This window comes from Lissotriton vulgaris, chromosome 6 (assembly GCF_964263255.1).
Source record: "Lissotriton vulgaris chromosome 6, aLisVul1.2, whole genome shotgun sequence".
Taxonomy (NCBI): domain Eukaryota; kingdom Metazoa; phylum Chordata; class Amphibia; order Caudata; family Salamandridae; genus Lissotriton; species Lissotriton vulgaris.
Genome location: NC_141694.1, coordinates 785894569 through 785919998, shown reverse-complemented (window position 1 = coordinate 785919998; position 25430 = coordinate 785894569). Strand labels below are relative to the sequence as shown.

At 45.2% G+C, this 25430-nt stretch overlaps 1 protein-coding gene across 1 annotated transcript in view; it reads left to right on the top strand.

Moving 5' to 3' along the window:
* EIF2AK2 (eukaryotic translation initiation factor 2 alpha kinase 2) overlaps positions 1-25430 on the top strand; it is a 515830-nt gene that overhangs the window by 238927 nt on the left and 251473 nt on the right. The window contains exon 7 of the mRNA XM_086925273.1: positions 14195-14324. Within this exon, the coding sequence (XP_086781399.1) occupies positions 14195-14324 (130 nt within the window). The remainder of the gene's footprint in view (positions 1-14194; positions 14325-25430) is intronic.

Below are 25430 nucleotides of genomic sequence, written 5' to 3'. Positions count from 1 at the left end.
AGCAAAAGATATCCTGAACCCATTTGTACCTAATAAATATTTTCCTACATTCCTCTGCCTCCAGATGGGTTTCCTGTAAAAGGAGTATAGAAGCTCCAGTGTTTTTCAGAAAGTGACAGATATTTTGTTGTTTCTTACGGCTCCCCAAACCATTCAAGTTCCAGGAGAGGATTTTATTACATCTAGACTGAGTCATCATGTGGCATAACTACCCTTCCGTATATGGCCAATAAAGAGCATAGTGACCTATAGTAGCATTTGAGTTTAGAAAAATAAAGATTTATGGCAAATGAGGGCTTTTTTATCTGTTTTTTTCCCTCTCCCCTGTGAGCCCTCCCCTCCCTCCCCCCGAGGAACCCTACCCTCCTGATTGGCGAAATTACGCCCTAGGAGGCCCTGTACCTCTGACGCCCCGCCTGTACATAGAAGAGTATTGGTCTCTTTTTTTTTGTTTTTGTTTATTACCCCCCCCCTTTCCTCTCTTAAACACCACACCTCTTTTTTTTTTGCCCACTTCCCACACCATCACCCTTTCTCCTCCCTTTTATTTATTTTTTTTCTTTCCCCCTTTTTTTAATCTAACCCTTCTTAAATAGAATTAATTTAGGTAGTGATACAGTTATTCTGTCTGCTCTTTCATCCTAGCTAATACTGCATCAGCTTCCTCTGGGAAATGGCACGTAAACATTTTATTATTCCACATTATTTTAAGGAGAGCTGGGAATTTCATTTGCACCTGTGCCCCCATTGAACGCAGTTCTGGCATTCTAGAGCCAAGCTCCCATTGTCTTTGAGCAGTTTTTCCACCTATATCTGACCTTATTTGATAAGGATTGGCTCGAAAATGTAAAGACGTACGTGACAAACATCTAGTGAGGATCAATTCTTTAACACTATAAGTTTGAAAGTACACCAGAATCTTCCTAGGCGCTTTACGGTCAGGGTGCAACTTAAACGGGTCTCTGTGGACTCGCTGGTTCTCAGCTTCCAGATTAATATCAAGACGATCCTTCAGGATATCCTCTCGAAGCAGTCTACATACAAATCCCTTTATGTCCTCCTCTACTTCAACCCCTTCAGGAATTTTAAGGATTCTCAAATTGTTGCGTCGGCTTTGGGTTTCCAACCTTTCCAGATCCATTGTTAAGGTACGATTCTGGGCTTTTAGGGCTTCTATGTCTTTAGAGTTTCCTTTAGAGGTCTCTGAAAGGGCCGTCACTTTGCCTTCTAGAACACTAGTTTTGGCACTAATACCTTCAATTTTGGCCTCCAGAAGGTCGAATCTGTCATGTAAACCTCTCTGGTTTTTTTCAGAAATCTCAAATGTACCCAATAAATCCTCTCTCAGCGTATGCAGTAGGGAGCCCAGTCTATCCTCTTCTGCTCCATACCTTCCAGCTGCCTCATCTAGGTGTGAAGTTAAGCCATATTTTCCCAAGCAGGCGTTAGGTGGAGGCAAAGGTAGAGAGCTATTTAAGGGAAATTCTACTGTATCCGTAGCTGCAAAATCTTCCGGAGGAGGGGGAACAGTTTGTATCGTTCGTTCACCATTCGGTAGGATATCTATGTCTAACTCAGGGTTTTGACTGGAAAGTTGCTGTGAAATTGCCCCTGATACTTCTGCAGAATGAATTGAATCCAAAACAGCATACTTATTACTCAAAGGAAAGGTAGATAGGAGAGGGGGGTCTGATGTTATATTGGACTTAATAGTTTCATCTATTGTAGACTTCTCAATTCCATGTAAACCTATGTCCACTCCCACAGTTCCTGTGTTGTTTTCAATATTGCTCTCCTTAGAGTTCAAAGCTTGCTCCATGATTTTGAAGTAACTTTTTAGCGAAGGGGTCCCTCTGGGTACTTGTGTTTGCTTTATCCCTCTGGACTTCCCTCTTTTTGTCCCCCCTTTCCTGTTTTGTTTGTAGGGCGAAATAGGTACCGGCCCACTACTCTCCCTCTCAGCTAAATCAGTAGGATTGAGAACTCCCTTCTTCTTAAGCTCTTGCTTAGAACGTAGCTGATAGCGGTTCTTTACTTCTCCTCTTTTTTCTTTAGTAGCAGGAACTTGCTTTAGGGGTAATTCTACAGAATAAACAATTGAGGGAGCCTCCTCTGTCGTTTCCCCTCTCTTAGTAACTTCTATTGAGGTGATATTGTCATTTTAGGGGTCAGTTATGGTTCTATCTGCCTCCATACAATCACCCACTACACTGCTTCTAAAGGCTGCTGAAAAGGAGTCCCGACACGTTAAGGTGCTTGCTCGATACAAAAAAGCTAATCTTGAGCGCAGCCATATATTACAGCAGCTTACCCGGAGTCTAGAGATTTCTGCGCCCTTCTCTACTCGTGAGCCGTTACTGCTTTTCCCCTGCTTCTGTAAATCGCTGCTTTCCTTGCACGAAATCCGGTACAGCTGCCCGGTGTCCTGCTCCGCTGCGTACCTTCGCTCCCGCATCCCGCCCAGGTCTCCGCGCAGGTCCTAGTGCCTCCGTGCTTATTCAGACTCGAATCTCGGAAAAGAGAAGAGCGGGGGGAAACTCAGCAGAAAACATTCAAAAGTCGGCTAATAAACAATCAACCATCTCACCATTTGTTTAAATACGACTATCCACGTTTATAAGGCATAGAGACCGGCATAACACTCGTCTCGGGGCGTTTTGGGTTCAGAGCCTCGCAGCAGCCGTTAGCCTGCCGCCGCCATGTTCCTCCTTCAGCGTATGACTTCCGAATTGCCTTTGACACAGTAGGCAGAGTATCAAACTGATCTCATGGGAACTACAGTTCGGCTTGCTCTCTTAAATTCAAGGACTGTACATATCAAACTAGGCGCAGATAATGCTTGAAACTTTAGGGTGACTTTTGAAAAAAAGTAATTCGTACAAAATGGCCTGTTCCAAGGCTGTGTCTTTGCACCAACTTTGTTTAGTCTCTATTTCGACGATCTTCCCTCTACTTTTAACTCTAACCACTCTTTCTCACCTAAAATTAATAATCTGTCTTAAGTAGGGTTACAGAGGAAAATTGATGCTGTTACACAATATTGTAAAATACATTATATAAGTATAACATTTGAAAAAGCAGAGATGATATTTGGTAAAAAGCAACCAAAATATAAATTGTTTCTCACACGGAAAGAATAAAGGGTGTTGAAAGCTATGGTCAATTATTAAAAGTAATAATCACATTATGGGAGTTGGCCCTATTAAGTTTCTGTTAGAAATATGCAGGGCATTCTTTGTCCCCTCTTCTGACAGTATTTTCACATATGCAGCTAAATTCTTTATATCTGATTACAAAATCTCCTTGGGAACAACTAAAAAAGTGCTACGCTAGAGAATTACATTTACCAAAAGGGGCAATTATTCAGATGATCAGGTGTGAAATTTGTTTGACCTCATGGTTAGAGTTTGCAAGAATATCTCGATTAGGCTTCTTTAGAAAATTGTCATAGGAACATGATTTAAATGAAGTATCTTATCGCTGCTGGCAGGAAGCACATAATAGTAAAAGACAGTGGATGTGTTCTTAAATTAAAAATATAATTGAGTGAACAGGATGAGTAATATAATAATATGGAAAACTTTTCCTGGTAAAATACTTCTACAAACATTTACTACCACTGTTTGGTAGTGCTACGTACTTGTGACTTAAACCTTCAGTTGCCTACCAGTAGGAACATTGATATGTGAGGAAGTGTTCCCATATTTATATAAATTGATAGATCACAATTTACGTCAAAGTGCTTTAAAATTTAGAGTAGGCTGGACCGCAGTTTCTGAATGTCAAACTTTTATCAAAAATATGAGGAAAACATGAAAAATACCATTGTTTACTTAATACTAAACACACTTTTAAAAATATTTAGAATCAATAATTTTTATTATGCGGCAAGGACATCTCAGAACATAGCCCAGCTGCCTACATCAACCTGCCAGCAGGGCGGATACACAGATCAAAGACACAGCATCTGGGTCTACACCCCGGAGGTCGACCCCGCGTAAATGGAAAAACTCCACCGCCCCACCTGATTCACAGCCACCGTTTTATAAGGAAAAAGAAAAACAAGCCCTCCCCCTCCCTAGCCCTGTACCCGTCTGAAACCTCCCTTCCCCCCACCTCCCAAACCCACCCCGCTCTGCATCAGCTTCTCTACACCTTAACTACCCCCACGGATCCACCCACTCATCCTGACTGCATGCAGTGGTCTTTCAAGTGACCGGTGTGGCCCCCACGGGTTCCAGGGGTATAAGTTGTAAGATTTGCAAGTAATTCGGGCATGTCACTTCCCGCAGGTCTTTGGACATGAGCTGTAAAAAAGGACCCCAGAGCCTAGCATACTCAGAGCCCTTCCCATCTATACCCAAGGATAGGCGCTCCATTGCAAGGGTATGCCACAATCGTTGGATCCAATCTCGAGAATCAGGTATCGCCGGGGAACCCCACTGAGCCAAAAGAACCTGTCGCGCAGCTAGCAAAGCCAATGCAATCGGTCTGCCCCTAAGTGAGCGCAAAGGGAAAGATTTAGAATGGGGTAACCCCAGCAGCGTATGTTCAGGTAGCCGAGAAAATGTAATCTGAAAAGCAGAATCTAGCTCGTCGAGGACTGTGGCCCAATAGCGTTCCAGTTTCGGGCATCGCCATAACAAATGGATCAAGGTCCCGGACATCCCACAACCCCTCCAGCAGAGGCCTGACTTTGCTTTGTCAAACATCTTAATGCGCGCAGGCGTGTAGTACCAATAGGTCGCTGTTTTGTAGGCCGATTCAGTCCTAGCAGTGTTAGATAACGTGTGGTGCGCTCTATAGAACACATGCTCCCATTCTTTGGTCAACAGAGAACGCCCTAACTCCACTTCCCAGCGGACCTGCGCTTTTGTACGTTGCTTCCGCGGACAGCGTAGAATCATCACATAAAGCTCTGAGATGAGACTCCGGTTATCTTTTTTGCATACCAGCCAACGTTCAAAGGTTGTTAGCGGCTGCGACATGAGTGCTACATTGGTCGGTTGGGTCACCCAATGTGGCTCCTGTGTGTGGTAGAATGCGTTTCACTCTGAACTGTTCCTGCCTGTTGGTATCCTGATATCCTGTTTGCTTGCACGGAGGCTCCCTAGCACCTTGTATCTCCAGAGCGCCTACCCAGTGAAATTCTACTGCTCGCAGGACCCGCTCCGCGGGTCCCGCTTCGCAGCGCTTGCTGCCAGGAGATTACAGAGGAGGGGAGACTTGTGTGGACAGTGTTGCTGGTTAGTGCTGCAGGGCTGCGAGCGTGTGGTCTGCTGGACTCCGAGTTCCAGGAGTCCCTGCTGCGGACCCGCCTGAGTCACCTGGGCCGCTCTCCCTGTCAGCCACGCCCCCTGTGGTAAGCCTCCATACCGGATTCGTCTCCTACATGGGATTGTTTCACTCTGAACTGTTCCTGCCTGTTGGTATCCTGATATCCTGTTTGCTTGCACGGAGGCTCCCTAGCGCCTTGTATCTCCAGAGCGCCTACCCAGTGAAATTCTACTGCTCGCAGCGCTTGCTGCCAGGAGATTACAGAGGAGGGGAGACTTGTGTGGACAGTGTTGCTGGTTAGTGCTGCAGGGCTGCGAGCGTGTGGTCTGCTGGACTCCGAGTTCCAGGAGTCCCTGCTGCGGACCCGCCTGAGTCACCTGGGCCGCTCTCCCTGTCAGCCACACCCCCTTCATTAGGTCTCCAATAAATCTCGCATAGGACTTCCGCTGCGCGGGAGCGCGCGGGATTGCGCCGGGAGAAGCCCGGGACAAGGGCGGGCCCTCTGAGGGCCTCAGAGGCACGAGAAGGCTAGGCTAGGCCAGTCCTCTAACATTCATCTATCCGCATACTGTTTGGCCAGAGTACCCCCACCTGTCTCGTGACCTCCTCGCCCCATTTTGAAAAATGCTCTAGAATGTTTCTTACAACCTTATAGGTTCTGTAGTCACTGTTTGTCAGGTTTAGGTTTAGTTCATCAAATATATACTTTCGAGAAATCTGCCAAGTATTTCAGCTTAGGTGTACTAAATAGTAATCTCTCTTATACCTTTTACCGCTTTCATTGTTTGATTGAGATGATGACAAAGAAATTAAGGTCCGGGAGAATACTGGTAGGAAAATCATGTTCAAAAACCAGATCGAATCCCCTCCGAAATAAACTTAGCCAGGCCACTAATCTGAAAAGCACTTGTCAGCTCTTTAATCTCTGGGAAAGGGGTAAGAATAAAGCTACAGTGGCGGACAATAAGTCGGAGGATATTAAGGATTCTGGAGCTATTCACTTAGATATATTATCCAATACTTCGAGAGAGATGCCTGAAAATAGAAAGGTAATTGTGGATAATAATTCTGCAGCAACAAGAGTAGCACCTTTATCCTCTGAGTGTGGTTTTTCTCCTCCCCTATTCCCCACAATGCAAAACAATATTGAATTAGTACCAGAAGTAGTCATAAAAACAAAGAAAGACATAGAACAAGATAACTTGCATATAGGGAAAACTCCACACGAAGATGCCCATCACACAGTAAATATATCACCAACAAAAGATTCCTTCAACAATGGTCTGTCTCCAATGGTCCTAGATAAAGACCTATGTCAAAGGTATATAGAGACCGACCTGGTTAAAACCGAGATGGACTTAAAAACCCCGGTAACATCGACCCATGCAGGCTTGCAGCTTTACAGCAGTACCCCCTCCAAGTCCTCACACTCAAATTTTTCTATAAGTCCCAACCTAGATTTGACCGGGATAAATGCACTACAATGTCAGGGGACAGACAAACCCATTTCTGATTCCCTCCATATATTAGAACATTTATTGTCGTCCATTTTACAATTACTGGAAAAATTTGTGGGGGGCTCCGACTGTGTACTAGATACAGTGACTAAAATTTTGAAAGTTTTATTGGGCACTCAAAAAGAGAAGGTTGCAGTTCAAAAGGAGCAGTCCTCCTCCCCTTTAGAACTAGATGAGGTAGGAATAAAAGATCAGTTATCTATAGTTAATAATGTTCCAAATAGAGTACATGAGGTCGTAAAAACAAGTGCTACCCAGCCACCCTCTTCCCAAAATTGCTCATCAGTTAATGATTCAGAAAATCTTGTGGGGAACTCCCTCCAAAAACCGGGAATGACCTTTTCCCTATTTTCAAGAAGCAACAGGGAGAAGAAGATAGAGAGGTGGATGCTGCTCCGGAAGAGAATAGTAATAAAGGGAAGTCAGAGATAACAAAAAAGAACGGAAAGAACAAGAGGAAACTATTGAGATGGATAGAAAAAAATAGGCGGAGGAAAATCCTTTTTAGAAAACATCTTAATTCCCCCCTACACAATGAGGTATATCAAACTCAGGTTGTAGCGGAAAAGGATAATAACTCTGAAAATAAGATCATTAAAGAAAATATCGCCCCTCCGCCCCCGGCTATTCCACCATTATTATTTACTTCCTCCCCCCCTCCACCTTCAACAATTGATACAAATATCCTCTTGCAACAAGTTACCATCAATAGGGATATAATTGGGTCCAAAAATCCAATATTCTCAGGACAGGAACAGAATCCCCCCGGCCAAGTAGTTCCAACACTTAACCCCCTAGCAACACCCTTCTCGGGAGTAGTCGCAAGAGGTGCCTCGCTAACAGAGTCTAAGGAGAAAAGCATAGATACCGTATGGGTAGAATTTTTTCCCCTTTTTGATGCTGAATGCATTCTGAATAGATCCCTTTTGCTTAAATATTTTCAAGAATCTGCTAACTTGAAATTAATACAATCAGCCGATTTAGATAGGGTACAAATATTAAAATCAGAAGTGGGGATGATAACTAGGGTGAAGTTCCACTCTAAGTTAGTAGCCAATCTTATTCTGCAACGCTCAGAAGATCTGCAGAGCAGAGGAATAGATGTAATCCCGGTGTTGGAGCACACTAGACAAAACAATGTCCTTAAATCCCAAACTCGCCAGAAGCCCCCCTCTTCTCTGTTGCAAGCAGCAACAGGTAGTATAAATAAGGTGAGGGAGCTTACAGAGTTAAAAATATGCAAGTCTAAGGATTCTCGTTTAGTGTCCTATGCTAATCCTACCTTGCTATCTTACCAATCAGATACTGGAGATGAAAATGTTCAATGGAATTGGCTTCCCAGAGTTCTTGCAGAAAAACCCCTAAATAAACAACCATCTAATTCGCATCTTTAGCAAAAAATTATCTATAATATCCTGGAATGCAGCCGGTTTAAAAAACAGTCCGGAGAAAATGGCATTTCTTTTGTCCCTGGAGGCAAACATAATATGCCTCCAGGAGACATGGTGCCCCGATAAAGTTCAAATAGGGAAAGACTATTATGTATTGGAAGGTAGCGCCACTTCGAATAAAAAAGGACATGCCAGTGGGGGGATAGCTTGTCTTTTATCGAACCGAATAAATTGGAACTATGTGCACTATATGGACCCCAGTAAACTATTTCAAGTAGCAACTCTATTTGGGCCAGATAACCCTAAAGCTGGTAACCGTCTGGTTCTGATTAATGCCTATATACCCCCGGAAGCTGGTTTTAATGCAATCTTAAAAAAGGTTTTTTTGCATATCCAGAGTATCAGGGAGAAAGATCCAATGACGGCTATAATTCTAGTCGGGGACTTGAATTGCAAGATTTCCAATTCAAGCATAAACTTATTCTGCAATAAATTTAGAGAAGAAACTCTCCATATCCCTCGGGCAGCGTTTCCTGAAAATATAAAAACAAACAAACGTGGTAAGCTATTATTAAATGAGTTGGCAGAAATGGACGGGATTATTGCAAATGGGAGACTCCCCTCGGATTCCCCGGCTAATTTCACACATAAATCCTACCAAGGGGAATCGATTCTTGATTATGTAATAATGGGGACCCATTCATTTGAGTTGTTGAAGGACCTCAATATTATCGATACACCGTTAAGTGATCACAGAATCCTCTCCATCTCGATGAATGTAAAGCCTTCAAAATGTGATCGGTGGTCTTTGAATAGTGAGCAAACAAATTTCGGCTCCAAATCAGGAAGGTGCTACTGGAATGCAAGGGCGCATCGAAATTTGGAAGCAATGCTCGATGTAGCTATATCTGAGCTTCCTTCCTGGTATGGCTCTGAAATCGAAAATTTCTCCCTGTTCATGAAGTCAGTGATAGCAGGGGCAAAAAAGCTTAATAAGAAAAAGTCCACTGCAATATTCCCTAGCCCTCTGAGACTGCTCAACATAGAAATTAATAAGGGCTCAATATTTAAATAGATCTGCTGGTACAGCACAAAAAATAACAATGCTAAAAAGGAAAATGAGAAGGCTATTAGCCACATTACGTAAAGAAAAAGAGGATGCCATCTGGGTAAAAACAAGAGAAGCAGCCATTAATGGGGAAATGAGGCAATTTTGGTCCCTTATAGGTGAGGGGTGCGGACTGAGAACAAGCCCTCTACCCATCCCTATTGAGGAACAAATATGGAGGGACTTTGTTTCTAATCTCTATGCAAGCAACAACACGGTGGCCCAAGTATGGCCAAAAGAAACGAGTTTGCCTTTAGAGCCATTTACAGAAAAGGACATAGACTTAGCTATCGGAGAAATGCGGCATTCCGGGGCTATGGGCCCGGATGAATTGCCCATTAACGTACTAAAACAGAATAGGGCTAAATGGAGTGTGCTACTCTGTCCAATTTTTAATATTTGTTTATTAAGAGGTAAGGTTTTACCCTCCTGGAAGGGAAGTATCCTGGTACCATTGTTTAAAAAGGGAGATCGCCTATCCCCTCAGAACTACCGCCAGATTGCATTGTTGGATGCAATCGGCAAAGTTTTTACAAGATGCCTGCTCAAACGAATAAATGATTGGGTGGAACATTCAAATATTCTTCCACTCGAGCAGACTGGTTTCAGGAAAAACCATGGTACCATGGACAATCTAACAGCCCTCCAGGTAATAACCGACAAATACATTGGAGCCAGAAAGGGGAGAGTCTATGCGGCATTCATAGATTTCACCACGGCCTTTGATAAGGTCGATCGACAATTATTGTGGAGAAAGCTACACGCTCTGGGAATGCCTCATAGCCTCTTACGTTTGGTACAAGATTTGCACGATAATACGTGGTGCAGAGTGCTATTGGGAGGAGAAAGGGGCTTATCCCAGCTTATTCCATCGGCAAATAGCCTCAAACAGGGCTGTCTTTTAGCTCCCCTTTTGTTTTCCCTTTACGTTAGTGATCTCCCCTTCATCATATCTGCATGTGAAGGAATTGCGCCACGCCTGGGAGACACACATATTTCCTGTTTAATGTATGCGGACGACATATTAATCCTAGACCTTACCCCAAAAGGCCTTAACAATCGTCTGCATTCATTATACGCATTCTCCGAAGCCCATTTCCTGAAAATAAATATTTCTAAAAGCAAGGTAATGTGTATGGAGGGGCGAAAAAAACTGAAGTTGGAACACATTAGCTGGGAGCTGGGAGGCCAAAAATTAGAAAGAGTAAAATCATATGTATTTTTGGGCAAGGTTGTTAATAGCAACTTGAGCAACAAAACCCATATAGAAAATAGTTCTCGCAAGGCAAAGTCGCAGGGAAATGGGTTAAGAGCATTATACAAATCAACCGGTAAAAGACACTTTGGTTACCTGCTGGAGGCTTTCCAGGCAAAAGTCCCCCCAACTTTGCTTTACGGCATAGAACTCATCGACTCAGTCGAATGGGGTTTTTTGGACATTATCGAGGGCTCCCTCCTGAGAAGCTTAACTTCGGTTAATAATAGTTGCAGTGCAGCAGCCCTTCGTTTGGAATTCGGTCTAAGAAGCAGCTGGGCACAGGGTCTGGCAGGAGTCATTCGCTGGGTTATCTGTTTGATCAAAGGAAAGCCAGCCACACTAAGATCCCTAATCACAAAAGAGTTGATGGGCCCCCTAAAAGAGCATTCGATTCTTATAAAGAATTACAGGAAGGCCATTACACTCTTGGTCTTGGAGGAAGCCACTCTTTTAGACCTCTCTATGCAACAATTAAAATTTACATTAAAACAAGCTACATGGAAGTTAAGCTACGAAAGGGATCGCAACTTGATTGTACAAAAGAAGGGGGCCACTCAAGCTGTTGATTCCTGTTTGTTTGGACAAATACAACCTTATGCCTCCTGGAATATACCTCATGGTTTGCGCCGCTTTTGGCTGCTTCTTAGGCAGGATCTTCTTCTACTGAATAAGTTGTTGGCCAAATGGCACGGTATATCCAATATATGTAATTTCTGTAATACTTCAGTCCAAGACTCCATACATGTCCTGCTAGTTTGTCCAGCATTAATGGCCCACCGTCGTTTGTGGGTAAAGCCTGTATGTATTCAGTTTGGTATTTTATCAGCAAGATCCCTGATAGATGCAATCTTTAGTCCTCCAAACGAAATTTTCTGTAACAGAATTTTTAATTTTTTCAAATGTTTTTTAGAATTGTATTAGATGAATGGTAAGATAATCTGTATAATTTTGCTAGAATAAGTCGACCACATGTGGACTCATTTTATATGTCTTGTCTGTTTCTTTGTAATATGTGGATCTCTAAGGAGTTCCAAAACCATATTTAAATAAAATTGAATTGAATTGAAAATTGGTAGAATGCGTCCTCCTTGTGCAACTGAAAATATTCCGAACGCAATGTGGTAAACGGAATCAGCCCGTATAGGTCGAAGAGCAAACCCACCCGCTTGCAGCCCTCCTCTCGCCAGTGATGGAAGAACGGTGATGCACAACCCTGCGGAAAGTCAGGGTTATCTACTATGGGTGTCATTGGGGAGGGGAAGGATGTCCAATCCTTATTCAGCGCCAGCTGATCCCAGGCTTTGAGTGTCGGCGATGTCACCGGGGAAGAATACAAACCCCATGCCCTTCGCTTGCGCGGCAGCCATAGCTCCCGCCAAATATTACATCCAGCAACCGACTGGTCCATAAAGTTCCAGTGCTTACTGGACAAAGGCCTATTCCATTCGACTATGTACCTAAAACAGGATGCCTGGAAGTATGCAGCAAGCAGCGGGAAGCCCAGCCCACCAGCTGCCTTCGGAGCAGTGGTCACGGCAAACGCAACGCGAGGCCTCTTGTGGTTCCATAAGAACTTATTGAGGAGGCCCTGAAGTCTCCGCAGCATGCCCAGCGGTGGGCTCAGAGGCAACATCTGAAAAAGATGAAGAATGCGGGGAAGCACCGTAATTTTGATGGCGGCCAACCTCCCGAACCAGGCCAACTTAAGGCAGGACCAGTCGAACAGGGTCTTGGTGACCTGTTCACCCAGTATAGAATAGTTTAAGGAAAGGGTCTTGGGTAGGGTCGGGGCCAGCCGTATACCCAAGTACTTGATGTCTGATTGTAGCCATTGGAAGGGGAAGTCTCTCTGCAGGTCTACCACATCAGCGTCCGGAACAGAGACATTTGTGATTTAGAAAAATTGACTTTAAACCCTGCTGCGTTTTGGAAGGCCATAGGTTCCGCGGATAGACACCGCAGAGAAGGGTGGGGGTTAGTTAGTCTGTATGCGGACAACGTCATCTTGGCTCTGACTTTATGGACATCAGCCCCAAACCGGATCCCCGAGATATCAGCGTGGGAGCGCACGTGCTGGGCGAAAAGCACCATATAGAGCGCAAAAAGCAGCGGGGATAGGGGGCACCCCTGCTGTGTCCCCCTAGAGATGGAAAAGGTGCAGCCTGACACCCATTCACCCGCACCACCTCTGTAGGAGCTGTATAGAGGCACTGAATCCACCGCAAGAAGTTATCGCCTATCCCAAAAGCCCGTAGTACCTCGAATATGTAGCCCCAGTCGACACGGTTGAATGCTTTCTCCGCACCGATAGAAAGCAGGAAAGTTTGCGTCCTGGAGCGGTGTACCAGGTCAGTAGGTGGAGCAACCTCTTAGTGTTATCACCCCGCTGCCTAGTTGGTATAAACCCGCTTGATCAGGGTCAATCACTCCATCCATCAGGGGGCTAAGCCTCGCAGCTAACACTCCCGCAAATAATTTAGCGTCAATGTTGAGGTGTGAGATCGGCCTATAAGAGCCGCATTCCGTAGGATCCTTCCCTTGTTTGGGAATGACCATTATGGCTGCTTCAGTCATGGAGGGAGTGACCACCCCGGTGTTGAGGAAGGAATTGAAGAGGCGAGTCAGGATAGGAGCCAGCTCCTCACAATACGTTTTGTAAAAGATAGCTGGAAACCCATCTTGACCAGGTGATTAGGCCAGCTTCAGCCGCGCGATGGCCGAGATAACCTCCTCCACCCGTATCTCAGCGTCTAGCGCCTCAGCCGAGTCCCGATACAAGGGCGTAATACCCGATGATGCAAGATACTCCTTTATGCTCTCAGGTGCCGTTCCCTCCTTCTTATAGAGCGCTTGGTAAAAGTGGCGAAAGGTGTTAACAATGTCAGCGTCAGTGGTGTGGGTCTGTGCCTGATGATCTTTGATTGCTTGAATTGTGTGTGACTGCGCCCGCGCACGAAGCCTATGTGAAAGCATCTTACCCCCTTTATCCCCGCAGAGTTTTAAAAATATTTAAATGGACTGCTTTTTGATTATGGATATTTATAAAACGATTCTTAAACATGTCTTTTCAAAATACTTCACTTTGACACAGAAGTTGGCGATTGAATTATTAATTAATATGAGATTCTCAGATATGACAGGAGTACTTGGACAATTTATGAATGACATTGAAAAGATGAATAGACTGAATTTGTTAACCCTGGGTGTATTTGCTCTGTTCTAAATAGTTTTAACATACTTGTTTAATTGGTTTGTTTTTGGAGATATTTGTCTTAATACATGTATTTGATTAATTCATTCATTCATAGGATACTAATTTATTCATTCATTCATAGGAAACTAACTGGTATATGAAACAGCCAATAGCATGAGGTGAATTAGAAAGACAAATAGTCCTTTAGGGCAGAGCCAAATGTCAATCTATGTGTAAATTATAGAATTGCGAATGAAAGGTCTGATCGGCAGCTAGAGCTGAGCTTTTTTTTCTCACAAGAGCAAACTAGATTTCTATTTCCTTGTGAGGAATACTCTGTGTTGTAAGGACTGGAACAAACATGATGCACCACATGATAAATGAATGAAAACTGTAGTAATGAAAATAATTTAATAAACAGATAAATTAATCACATTACTGTTTTTGTAGGTTTGTTTGCTGTGCAGTAGTTGGAGGCAAAGAGTATAAGGAAGCTGAAGGAAAAAATAAAAAGTTTGCAAAACAGAAGGCTGCTCAGTTGGCTCTTGAAGAAATCGGCATAACAAGTTGTAATATACAGGTAATATGCTTGCTATGTTTGTTTGACTTTCCCAGTAATCCATTGGTATTCTTGTAAACACAGTGGGCCCAATTATGATGTCAGATGGACAGTCACTGATGGCCTGTTGGGGGCGGTCCATCTGACATCTGGTGCAGCGGTCCAACCACCGCATTATGATGTGTGGCAGTCGGAGGTAGCGGGCGGAGGGACTGGCGCTTTAGAGCCTGTCGGACTGTTGGTCAAAAAATAATACCCTACAATAGGGGGCAGTTCCTGCTTAGGCACCGCCGTAGGGAATAAGATTGTCCATTCCGACTGCCTTTTCATGGCGGTCCGAAAGGCTGCCGGAATAGGACTTTTGAGGCACCAAGCAAGGCCCCTGTCCCCTGTGGGCTTCTGCTATAGGCCCAGGGGGCCACCTGTGGTGCTCCAAACATCCATGTCCAATGTGCCAGGCAACACATGGTGACCGGCACACGGGGCATGAATGTTTGAAAACATCAATATTTCCATTGTGGCCTGTGCTGCTTTTTGGGCCGCAGCACAAGCCGCAATGGGAAAAGTTATGATCCTGACCGCCTACACGGAGGTCGCATCATAAATTGGGGGGGTCCTCCGATTGCTTGTCAGTCGGTCCCAATTCCGCTACAATGTTGCTCGAATGCTCATCCGACTGTCATTATAAGGAGGCCGAATGTGTGAGAAATTGGGTTGTTGGTTGACTGGGGTGTGAGTCTTGGTCAAGCAGCAACCACAAACCCTTGCAGGGTGAACCACAAAAAGTCCCTAAATTAGCCTATGGTTAACCCTTGGTAGTTTGACACAAAAAATATTCAGGCTTAACTTAGAGTTGATGTGTAAGAACAGAAATAAAGTGAAGACACAACACAAGTAAAATCCCAAACCAATTTAGAAAACTCAGTCAATTTTAATAAATTGACAGCAAAATAATGAAAATTCAGTAGCACTTATGATTTTTTTTAAAGTTTTTGGTAAAAACATGCCCCTAAGAGATCAAAGGGCCAACCACGAATTTCCAGTTGCGCGACACTGGGTCAAAGTTGAATGTTATGGCCGACCACAATGGAGCGCAGTTTGGATCGTAGCAGTAGATTGGCCCTGGTCGGAGCTGACCTTTGGACTTGGAGAAATTCTGAGAAAGAGTGTCTGAGAAGGTAAAGTTCAGCAGGACAAGGCTGAAGGAGGCGTCCGAGGAGGGAATGTTTTCCTCAAATGGCTTTCGGGCGAAGCCTCAGTGAAGATTTCTACATTCGGACTTAGTCATCCAAATGAAAGCCGATATCTCCAGCTGGACGAGGCAGAGAGCTGTAGCCGAAGATAGTTCCACGAAGTCAGATTCCCCTTTGGCGCAGGGCCGACCAAAAAGATTTCCTACTGTGGAGATCAACGTAGCAGGAGAAGCCGCAAAGGGTCCAAAACTGGCGTGACACCTCTTAGGACTGCAGGACTCAATTTGGTTTGGTACAGGTGCGCGTTTAAGATGGTGGGAGCTTTTTATGTCCCGGTGGCTCGTAACAGGAGGCCAGCAACTAGCCCTTGGAGTCACTTCTGGCTACTGGCCCCTTAACTTCGGTTATTACACCGGACCTGGTATTTAGTCTCTAAGCACTATTTACTTTGTTGAGCTTCTCTTACTGCAGGTCGGACATGCACTGCTTCAGCTGAAACCGCTTGTGTTTTTTTAAGCAGCACGGCCTTCCCCCTAACACGGGCACCCCTTTCAATCACATTAACCCAGCATTATCTTGTATCTGGCATTATCTCTTTACCGTTTCAACCCCAAGTAAAATGGATTCAGAAATGATTAGCGAATTAAGTCATGTGAATTCCAGGTAGCACATAATCGTGTGCTTATGGGCTGAAGCTGACGACAGCACATCTGTGTTACATGTCATCTGCACTAAGCCACCTGAATGGTTGTTTTCAAAAGCCTGCTTTATTAACAACAACAACACCAATATCACGACCACCAATCCCGCCACCACCACCTATACCGTCATCACCACCAATACCGCTACCACCACCAATACCGCTACCACCACCAATACCACTACCACCAATACCACCACCTCCACCACCACCACAACCAATACCCCCTCCACCACCAATCCCACCAACACCACCACCAATACCACCAACATCAATACCACCAACATCAATACGACCAACATCAATACGACCACCAATCCAATACCAACAATCCAGTCCCCCCCACGAATACCACTGCCAATACCTATACAACCACCACCATCAATACCACCACCACCAATATCATCACCATCAATACCACCATCACCACCAATACCACCACCACCACCAATACCACCAATACCACCGCCACCAATACCAACGCCACCAATACCAACACCAATACCACCACCAATACCACCAACACCAATACCACCACTAATACCAATACCACCACCATCAATACTAATACTGCCACCAATACCTTCACCACCAATGCCACCACCACCAATTACAGTACAAAAGGGGGTGGTGATGGACGGAGCATCTGAACCAATCAAACACTCACACCCAGTCAACAGATCTGGGTTTAATCCATCACCGTTCTTTAGCCCACTCTGCCACCCCTGTCCATCACCACCCCCTTTTGTACCACCACCACCAATACCAGCACCACCAATACCAGCACCACAAATACCAGCACCACCAATACCACCACCACCAATATAAGCACCACCAATACCACCACCACCACCACCACCAAATGCCACCACCACCGCGAATACCAATACCACCACCACCAATACCACCACCACCAATACCACCACCACCTCCAATACCAATATCCCCACCACCAGTACCACCACCACCAATACAATCAATACCACCACAAATACCCCCCACCACCAATACCACCACCACTAATACCACAACCAATATCACCACCACTTCCAATTCCTCAACTACAAATACCCCCAGTACCACCACCCCCAGTACCAACAATACCACCACCACCCACCAATACCACCACTGCCAATACCAATATCACCACCACCACCAATACCACCACCAATACCACCACCACCAATACCACCACTGCCAATACCACCACCGTCAATACCACCACCAATGCCACCACCACCACCACCAATACCAATACCACCCCCACCACCAAACCACCACAACCACCAATACCACCTATACCAGTACCTCCAATACCACCGCCATCAATACCGCCACCTCAGCGCCTCTCGCTCACTAGTAATAGCCTGAGCTGCAGCTGAGACCATCCCTCCCTCCCTCCATGCCTGCCATAAAGCATAGCCCGCCGAGCACCAGGGGGTGCAGCCAGGGCCCTACTACAGCAGGAGTGTTTTTTATTAGGCCAACAATAGCAATGACATTACGCAATGCCACACTTCACACTCAACTCACAGAGAGGGCCGGAAATGGCCCCCCTTCCACTCTTCCTCCTGAGCCGCGACTGTGTAATCACAGAGCGAAAGGTGTTGGAGCACTTTGTTAGTGTTTATAGCTTGGATCATATATAACTCTCACTTCACACTTTGGGGCCCATTAGGATGGCGGGTGGATTGCCCCCGCCAGGCTGGCAGTAGTCACCGCCGGCCTGGCGGGGGCGATCCGCCCGCCATCCTTGCTGCAATGAACCCCCGCCATATTAACATGGCTTGGGGGTCCGCGGCGGACGGAAACACCGTCTGCCGCTTTTCCGCCCTGTCGCCTTGCGACCGGGGTGGAAAAAGGTTTATATGCCGCCACGGAAAGGCATGCAGTCTTTACTTTGGGGGCCCGTTGCAGGCCCCCATGGTGAAGGCGAGGTGGGGGATGCACATGGGGGGGTACCTGTGGTACCCCCCTGCATTTGCATACACAATGCGGCAGGCACTGTGCGGTGCCTGCCACTTTGTGTATGCAAATGCATTACATGCATTTTTAACATTGCGGTGGGTGCTGGTGTAAACACCGCCCGCCGCAATGTTAAACATACATGATGAGCCCTCCACTGTGGCGGGCGCATCCTAATACTCCCCACGGGACCCCCGCTCTTATGGCGGGTTGTCCCTTCCCACGATGGGACAACGGGCAGACTAAGTCCGCCCGTCATCCTAATCACCCCCTATGTGTCTTATACATCTTCTTCACTGCACTATTTATCACTACTTTGAAGGCGTTGCAGGCTGGTCTCTCCTCTGATATTTACAATCTTACAAGCGGTCGAGAAGGCCCTTTATTGAAATGCGATAGGTCTCGCATTTGCAATAGTTTAAGCTATTAGTATGGTAAATGACAATGCCTTTTATGTATGTTTTAAAACCCAAAATATAAATAAACGGCATAGTCATTTACAATGCCAATAGCTCAAACTTGCGTGAATGCGAGCTCTATTGCATTGCAGATGCTTGTTATATCCTGGTGCTCTTCTTTTGAAAGGTGGGAGAAGAGTCTGGAAAAGTTCTTTGAAGTGCATGGAATTTCCTGACTCCCCTGCCCTGGCTTCAAGCTGGCTGCAGTGAAAAAGAAGGGTAGTTAGGCCCTTTGTGGAAAGGTAGAGCACAGGTTATTTAGTTGCAAGTGGGCCTGTGCTTTGCTTCACCCCCAATTCTGCCAGCAGATGGCTCATTGAGGCATTCCTAATCCTTCTAGTATGTAGCTGTCTGAGGGAAAGCCACAAAGTCTTAACAGTCAACTACACCCAGGCATGCGACTCAAAATAGGCTGCAGGCGCAAGCTAGCGCTACGAGACCTTAGGGTGATATATGCGCTCAACAAATACCAATACATAACATAACAAATGGTTAAAGAGGGTTTATCATTACAATTATATAAGTACCAAACATGACATTTTGACCTGCTCCCAATTATGAATTACAGCTTATTAAATGTAATAAAGAACCTCTATTGTTATCCTACCAGAAGGGTTGGCCTAACAGGAATGAAATATAAATGTAGTCGTTTTTCACTACCAGGACATGTAAGAAATTCCGCAAAAAGTAGAGGGTAAACAACAAAACGTTTGGAGGTGACTCTACAGAGAGGGCCATATAAAACACAATGAATGTTTTGTGAAGCTTCAAAACAGGTTGTTAGTCCTCTAGCACACTATCAGTACATGTGTTTTTTTAATATTCCATTTTCTGTTATAGTTTAGGATTTTTAATTCCAATTTAATTAGCTCTGAGGTAAACTGCTAGGATGCAAACTGATTAGTGAAAAGTGAGTAAGGAGTCCGAAGAATATGTAAATGAGAGCGCCCTCTGTCTTCCTCTTCCTGACACTATATTGTGGTAAACAGTATTGTTGACAAAAATATTGTGTCAATCAATCAATAAAGCTGTATTCAATAAATAAAATCACCATAAAAGAATACAGATCCATAATGATAAAATCAATTTCATGAATAACAATAAAAACAGACAATAAAATTACTCATAGAGACAAGAAACACATAAAACAATTAATCAGGTCTCGTCTTCCGAGACGCCCAGGCAGCTCGTAAAAAGGATAAAACAGTAAAAATCACATGCTCTGTGGATAGCATCTGTAAACACAAAAAGGTGGACCTGACTTGTTTAACCCTTTAGGCGCTGTGCACATTTTCGCCCTGTGTGGGCGATTTAAATAGTGGGCGGGATTCAGACGGCACCCGGTCGTCCTCTTCACACGCCCACCGTGACACATGACGACCGGTGGCTGTCATGCGCACCAAAGGGGTTAAAGTGCAATGATTTCTGACAACTGAAGTATGAGCAAAACAAAATGGAGCAAATCATGCGGAGACACATTGTCGCAGCCGCAGGGTAACCTTTCCTCAGGCCGAACTCGCCCACGCTGAGAAGCCAAAAAATTATGCAATGGATTAAACCTGAACCTGACCAGTAAAAACCTGTCAAGTTGTAAGTGCAGGTATGGCTCCATCCCTTGTACAGTTTTAAGAAGCATATGGTCCCTAACTCCTGGCTTCTGGAGTTCTAAACATTTTCTCTACAGACCAGAGCATTCCAGGAACAATCTTTTGACACTCCCCAACTCGTGGGCGGAGAGAACAGTTGAATTCATAAAAATATCAGGCCTACCGGGGAAGAAAAAAGATGCCTTAACATGAACAAACCAAGGTATACTAGTTACCAGTTCTAGAGACAGACTGTCCTCAAGATTCAACTGACTTAACTTCAGCTCCTCCCTGCTCCCATTATGCCTGGAATGCACGCGGGTGGGGGTTGCGTGGGTGATCGTGCGGTGGGGGGGTTAATTAAAAAAATCCATTAACTTACTGTTAGAAATGGGGGTCTCTATTTGGCAATGGTATACACCTTTGTCCAAATAGCGACCCTTGCTTCTAGTCATGGTAAGGGGCTACACTTAAGGTACTCCTGCTCACCCCCTTGGTAGCTTGGCACGAGCAGACAGGATTATCTCAGAGGCAGATTTGTGAGCACATACAGTAATGCAGTGAAATCACTACAAATGGACACCACACCAGTTTAAAAAAAAAAGTAATCTTCACTAGACTTAACACAACACCAAACAAAAATCCACACTACTGTAATCAAAATAAGTCTTTTAAATGGTAGAAATAGCTTAGTTCACGTTAAATTGTAAATGCAACACTTTACTCTCACGGGACCTGGGATGCATAACGCAAAACAAATAAAACGGTCGCAGGGAAGTTGATGCACTGTTCTTTACACTCAGGGGAGTGGATGTGTTGGTTACTTACTGCTGCGCAGGAGAGTTGAGACTCATTTCCTTACCGTGTGGGGAGTTGACGCGCCAGTTTCTTACTGCGATCCGATGCGATGGCGCTCCGGTGCGATGCGACAAAAATGGCGCCTTAGTTACGGTGCGACAACATAGATGCGATGCGTTGGAGAGGAAAGAGACCGTAAGCCATCAGTAGAGCTTTCCAGTGAAAAACGTGCACACGTTGCATTGCTTCCAATGGCAACGCGTGCACGTCTGGCTATTCACTCACGGGAGCGAGCAGCTGGGGCCGAATGTTATCAATTATCGAGGCCCCAGCCCCTCGCTCCCGTGAGGGAATCGTGCCGGCCCCCTCCTCTCTCCCCTCCCTCTGCTGCCATCGAATGCGGCGCTCGCTTGTGCTTGTTCTCTTGTTTTATGCAATACTGTCTGGAGCTATTTACTGCTTTACACGTCTTTTCCCATTTTCGCGGTAGTCGCACGTTCAGGCGCGCAGGGGCCTTATGTGTTTTAATTATCGTGTAATAGTGGTGCCTGCCTCCAGCCGGGATGGATGTGGCTTCATTGCCGAACCTGTTTCACGCATGCTTTCGCGCCTGGGCTGCCCTGTATAGCTGGCTGCCTCCCAATGCCGGTGATTTGTGTGCTGTTATGTGGGGGTACCTCGGCTGGGGATTCCTTTTGGGACTGCGGTGTGTGTGTTATATTGTATTTCCCCCGAAGCCCACGATGAGTTGGTGCTTGCATGCGGTGTAGCGAGCTGCACGGTCTGAGGTCTGCGGTGCTTTCTTCCAGCCGAGGACAATGTGGTGACCTTCGGGGTTGGCTGCCCAGCCGAGGTCCTGCTGTGCCTACATCTTGCTGGGTAGGCGTGGCTATTTGCTGTCGATTGCCCGGCCGGAATCTGCAGTGCATTCTCTCCGGTAGTTGTATGCTGTGCTTTACAACAGTGCAATTTGACTGCCTTCCTGGATCTTACGGGCATTGGCAAGCGTTATGGACGCTGCTGCTTGTGCTTCAGGCACCTCCTTGGCAGTATAAAAGGTTAGTAAGGTCCTGTTTTTAACTTTGAAGCACAGCGCCCGCTGCAGGGACACAGCGCAATGTTTCTGCTTTTTTATTTTAACTTTAAAGATAAGAGCAGCGCCCGCTACAGTGACACCGAGCTTTATTTTTTAACACTTTTGCCTTTGCCAATCCTCTGGAATATTACCAAACTTGATGGACACGCCATTCACCCAATACTTGAAGGGTACTCGCAGGGGACTTCAATGTCCATCTTTGTGGTGATCCCATGTTAAACACCCTAACGACCATGGGATGCCTGTTGATAAAGGGCTTACATTTTGAACACACATCTCAGGGTAACGCCCTAAACCTTACGTTAGATGAGCTTCACCTAATGTTCGACTTGAGTGTGGCTCCACCTTTATCCAAACAAAAAGAACCGACCTTCAAGGGCAGAAACCGTGGAACCTTCATAGATTTTATCCTGGTTACCAGAAATATCATGCCCCTGCTCCTGGGTTTCTGCATAACTCCGAGTGCATACAGCGACCATAATCCAGTCTGTGTGCTGTTGGGAGAGAACCTTATGAACAAAAATGATAAATCAGTGGGAAAAAATGCGTTACTACCTGTTAATGGTGGACGGCGTATTAAATGGAACCAGGTCATACCATCAGCCTTTCTCGATAAACTAAAACTGAATTGTGCCACTGAACTCTCACTGTGCCTAAGCGAGGACTCAACGGGTGAGGGAATCCTCAAAGCTTTTGAGAGTTTGGCTTCTACTGTGGGAAATATGCTACAGGCCCCACGGGGTAAGACCACACATGGGGAGCACAAATGGTTCTGCTCTAACTGTTCTAAAGCTGCCAGAAACCTGAAGAGGGCTCTTAAACTATCTTCCCAGAATAGACCTCGTATTCGCTCATTGCGAACTATCTATAAGAAAGCAATGGCGAAAAGGAAAAAGGAGCTGAAAGAAGAGCTCTGGAGGGAACTATTAGACCTGGAAACCCTAGCCAGAAGCTCCAGATTTTGGGCCACGATCAACCATTCCCCTTTAACAGCTTCAGGGGGTCAGGAAGCGGGTTCTAACATCACGGAGGATGAGTGGGTGGCCCACTTCTCTGGAATTTTTAAGGGCACAGATATGTCCTCTGTTACATCTGAAGAAAGATTGGGTTTAGACGCTATGATGTTCTCAGAAATAGAAATGGTCGAGGGAAATAACAAACTTACCAATAAAAAGGCGCCTGGCCCAGATGGCATCCCTCCCGATTTATTTAAATCCAGCCTGCTATTTTGGGCCAAAATTTTGACCGCAGTGGGTAACGCTGCGGCCGAAAAGGGTTGCCCAACCTCTTGGGGAGTATAAACTATAGTCCCCGTCTTCAAGAAGGGTGACCGCGGTTGTACCTTAAACTATAGTCCCATCTCCCTAATCGATTCTATTGTCAAAGTTTTAGCGAGAGTAATATTGAAGAGGTTGACGACCTGGGCTGAGACCAACGAGATTATCTCTGATACCGAATATGGATTTCGGTCAGGACACTCAACCACGGCCCAATGCCTTAACCTCTAAATGATCCTGAGTAAGTATACACTTTCACGCCCAGGGACCATCTATATGGCCTTCATGGATCTTTCCTCGGCTTTTGACTGTGTCAACCGGGGAAAGTTGTGGCAGTCCATGGAGGCCATAGGGGTGGATCAACATCTGGTGAACTTTCTTAAGGATCTCCACAGAGACACAAAGGCAAATGTTAGATATTCTATGGACCTCAAGGTTACAAGAAATTTCAATACTAGACGGGGGGTCAGGCAAGGGTGCATCCTGGCCCCCTTTCTATTTAACTTATACATTAATGGCCTTGAAAGTCACTTGGTTGGGACAGGGACCGACTATCCGTACGTGGGCCAGCGAGGACTGCCCGTCCTGCTTTATGCGGACGACGCAGTCCTCCTGGCCCGCACCCCGAAAGGGCTTCAGACTTTGCTAAACGCCTTCCATAAGTACATGATCAGCCGAGACCTGCACGTAAATAACACAAAATCGTACGTAATGCAGGTGGGGAAAGGAGCAAAAAAACACCACCCCTTCTTGGTAAATGAGAACAGGGTACCCACTTACACCTCCTTTTCATACTTGGATTTTCTTTTTGATAATCAGTTAAATTGGAACACCTTGCTGGCCGGAAAAAAGGGAGAAGTCACCAGGGCCAATGCAGCATTATTTGATTTTGCCTCAAGATTGGGTAACAGACCAGTGGCTGCTATGCTGAAAGTATACCGTGCCAAGAGCATTGCGATAGCCAGCTATGGTAGCGAGCTATGGGGACACTGTAATCTAGAGGTTCTTCAAGTGGCCGAAAATACATTTTTAAAACAGCTTCTGTGTGTCCCACAGGGGACCCCAAATATGGCGGTGCACGAAGAAACTGTCAAGCCATTCATTAGTGACTTACTGCCCTTACGGCCGCTTCTATTTTGGCTGCAATGCTGGCTCAACATACAGCTTGGTCTAACCCATAGCCTTCTGAGAGAGGCATTGAGCCTGGATTATATGATCAAAAATCCCTGGATGAAATATCTTAAGACTAGTTTTAGCAAGGGGGGACGCCCGGATTTGTTCTCAAACCCGGCAGGAATCACCAGGAAGGATGTTGTGTACATTAAACAGTCCTTCACCACACAAAAAAGACTGGAAAGGGAGGAAAAGGAACTGTGTAAGCCCAACGCACGCCTTCAGTTAATGCTTAAAACTATGCCTAGTGTAGAACCTTACTTGCTCTGGCCATTAACCTCACACAAGCGTTTTTTACTAATCAGGTTCCGGTTTAACCTATTCCACCTACTTTTAGCAGTCCCGAGGGGATGTCACAAAGGGACACTGTTAGCAACCTGTGGCTGCAACAACTTGTCTCCACAGGATTTGCTGCACTTTGTATTTTTTTGTAAATTTTACGAATTCCACAGGGCTTTTTATCTTAACCCCTTTTAAAAAGGTTAAATTTTGTTCAAGCCGTCCCGCCTTATTTTATTTACAATTGTTAAAACCTGACTGTATACCTCTTGTGATTGGATTTTTAAAGTGTTCAATGAAATATAGGAAATGCCTGGACCCTCAGCCTGTATAAAATGAATCCCTGGAACAAAGTTCATGTAAAGTGCAATAATAGTTATACGAGTATTGATGCCAATATTTGTTTTGTTTTAGCTGACGTGTAACGTGGATTTTTAAATTGCTAATTCTTAATGTTTTAATTATGAACTTTTATGGTTTTGTATCAAAAAACCGAATAAAGTTATTTGAAATTGAAATTGAAATCGAAGGGGGAGGCCAATGGCTTTTGTGTTGTTTTGCATGAGCGCCACCCAGCTATAATTGATTTGTTAGAAATACTG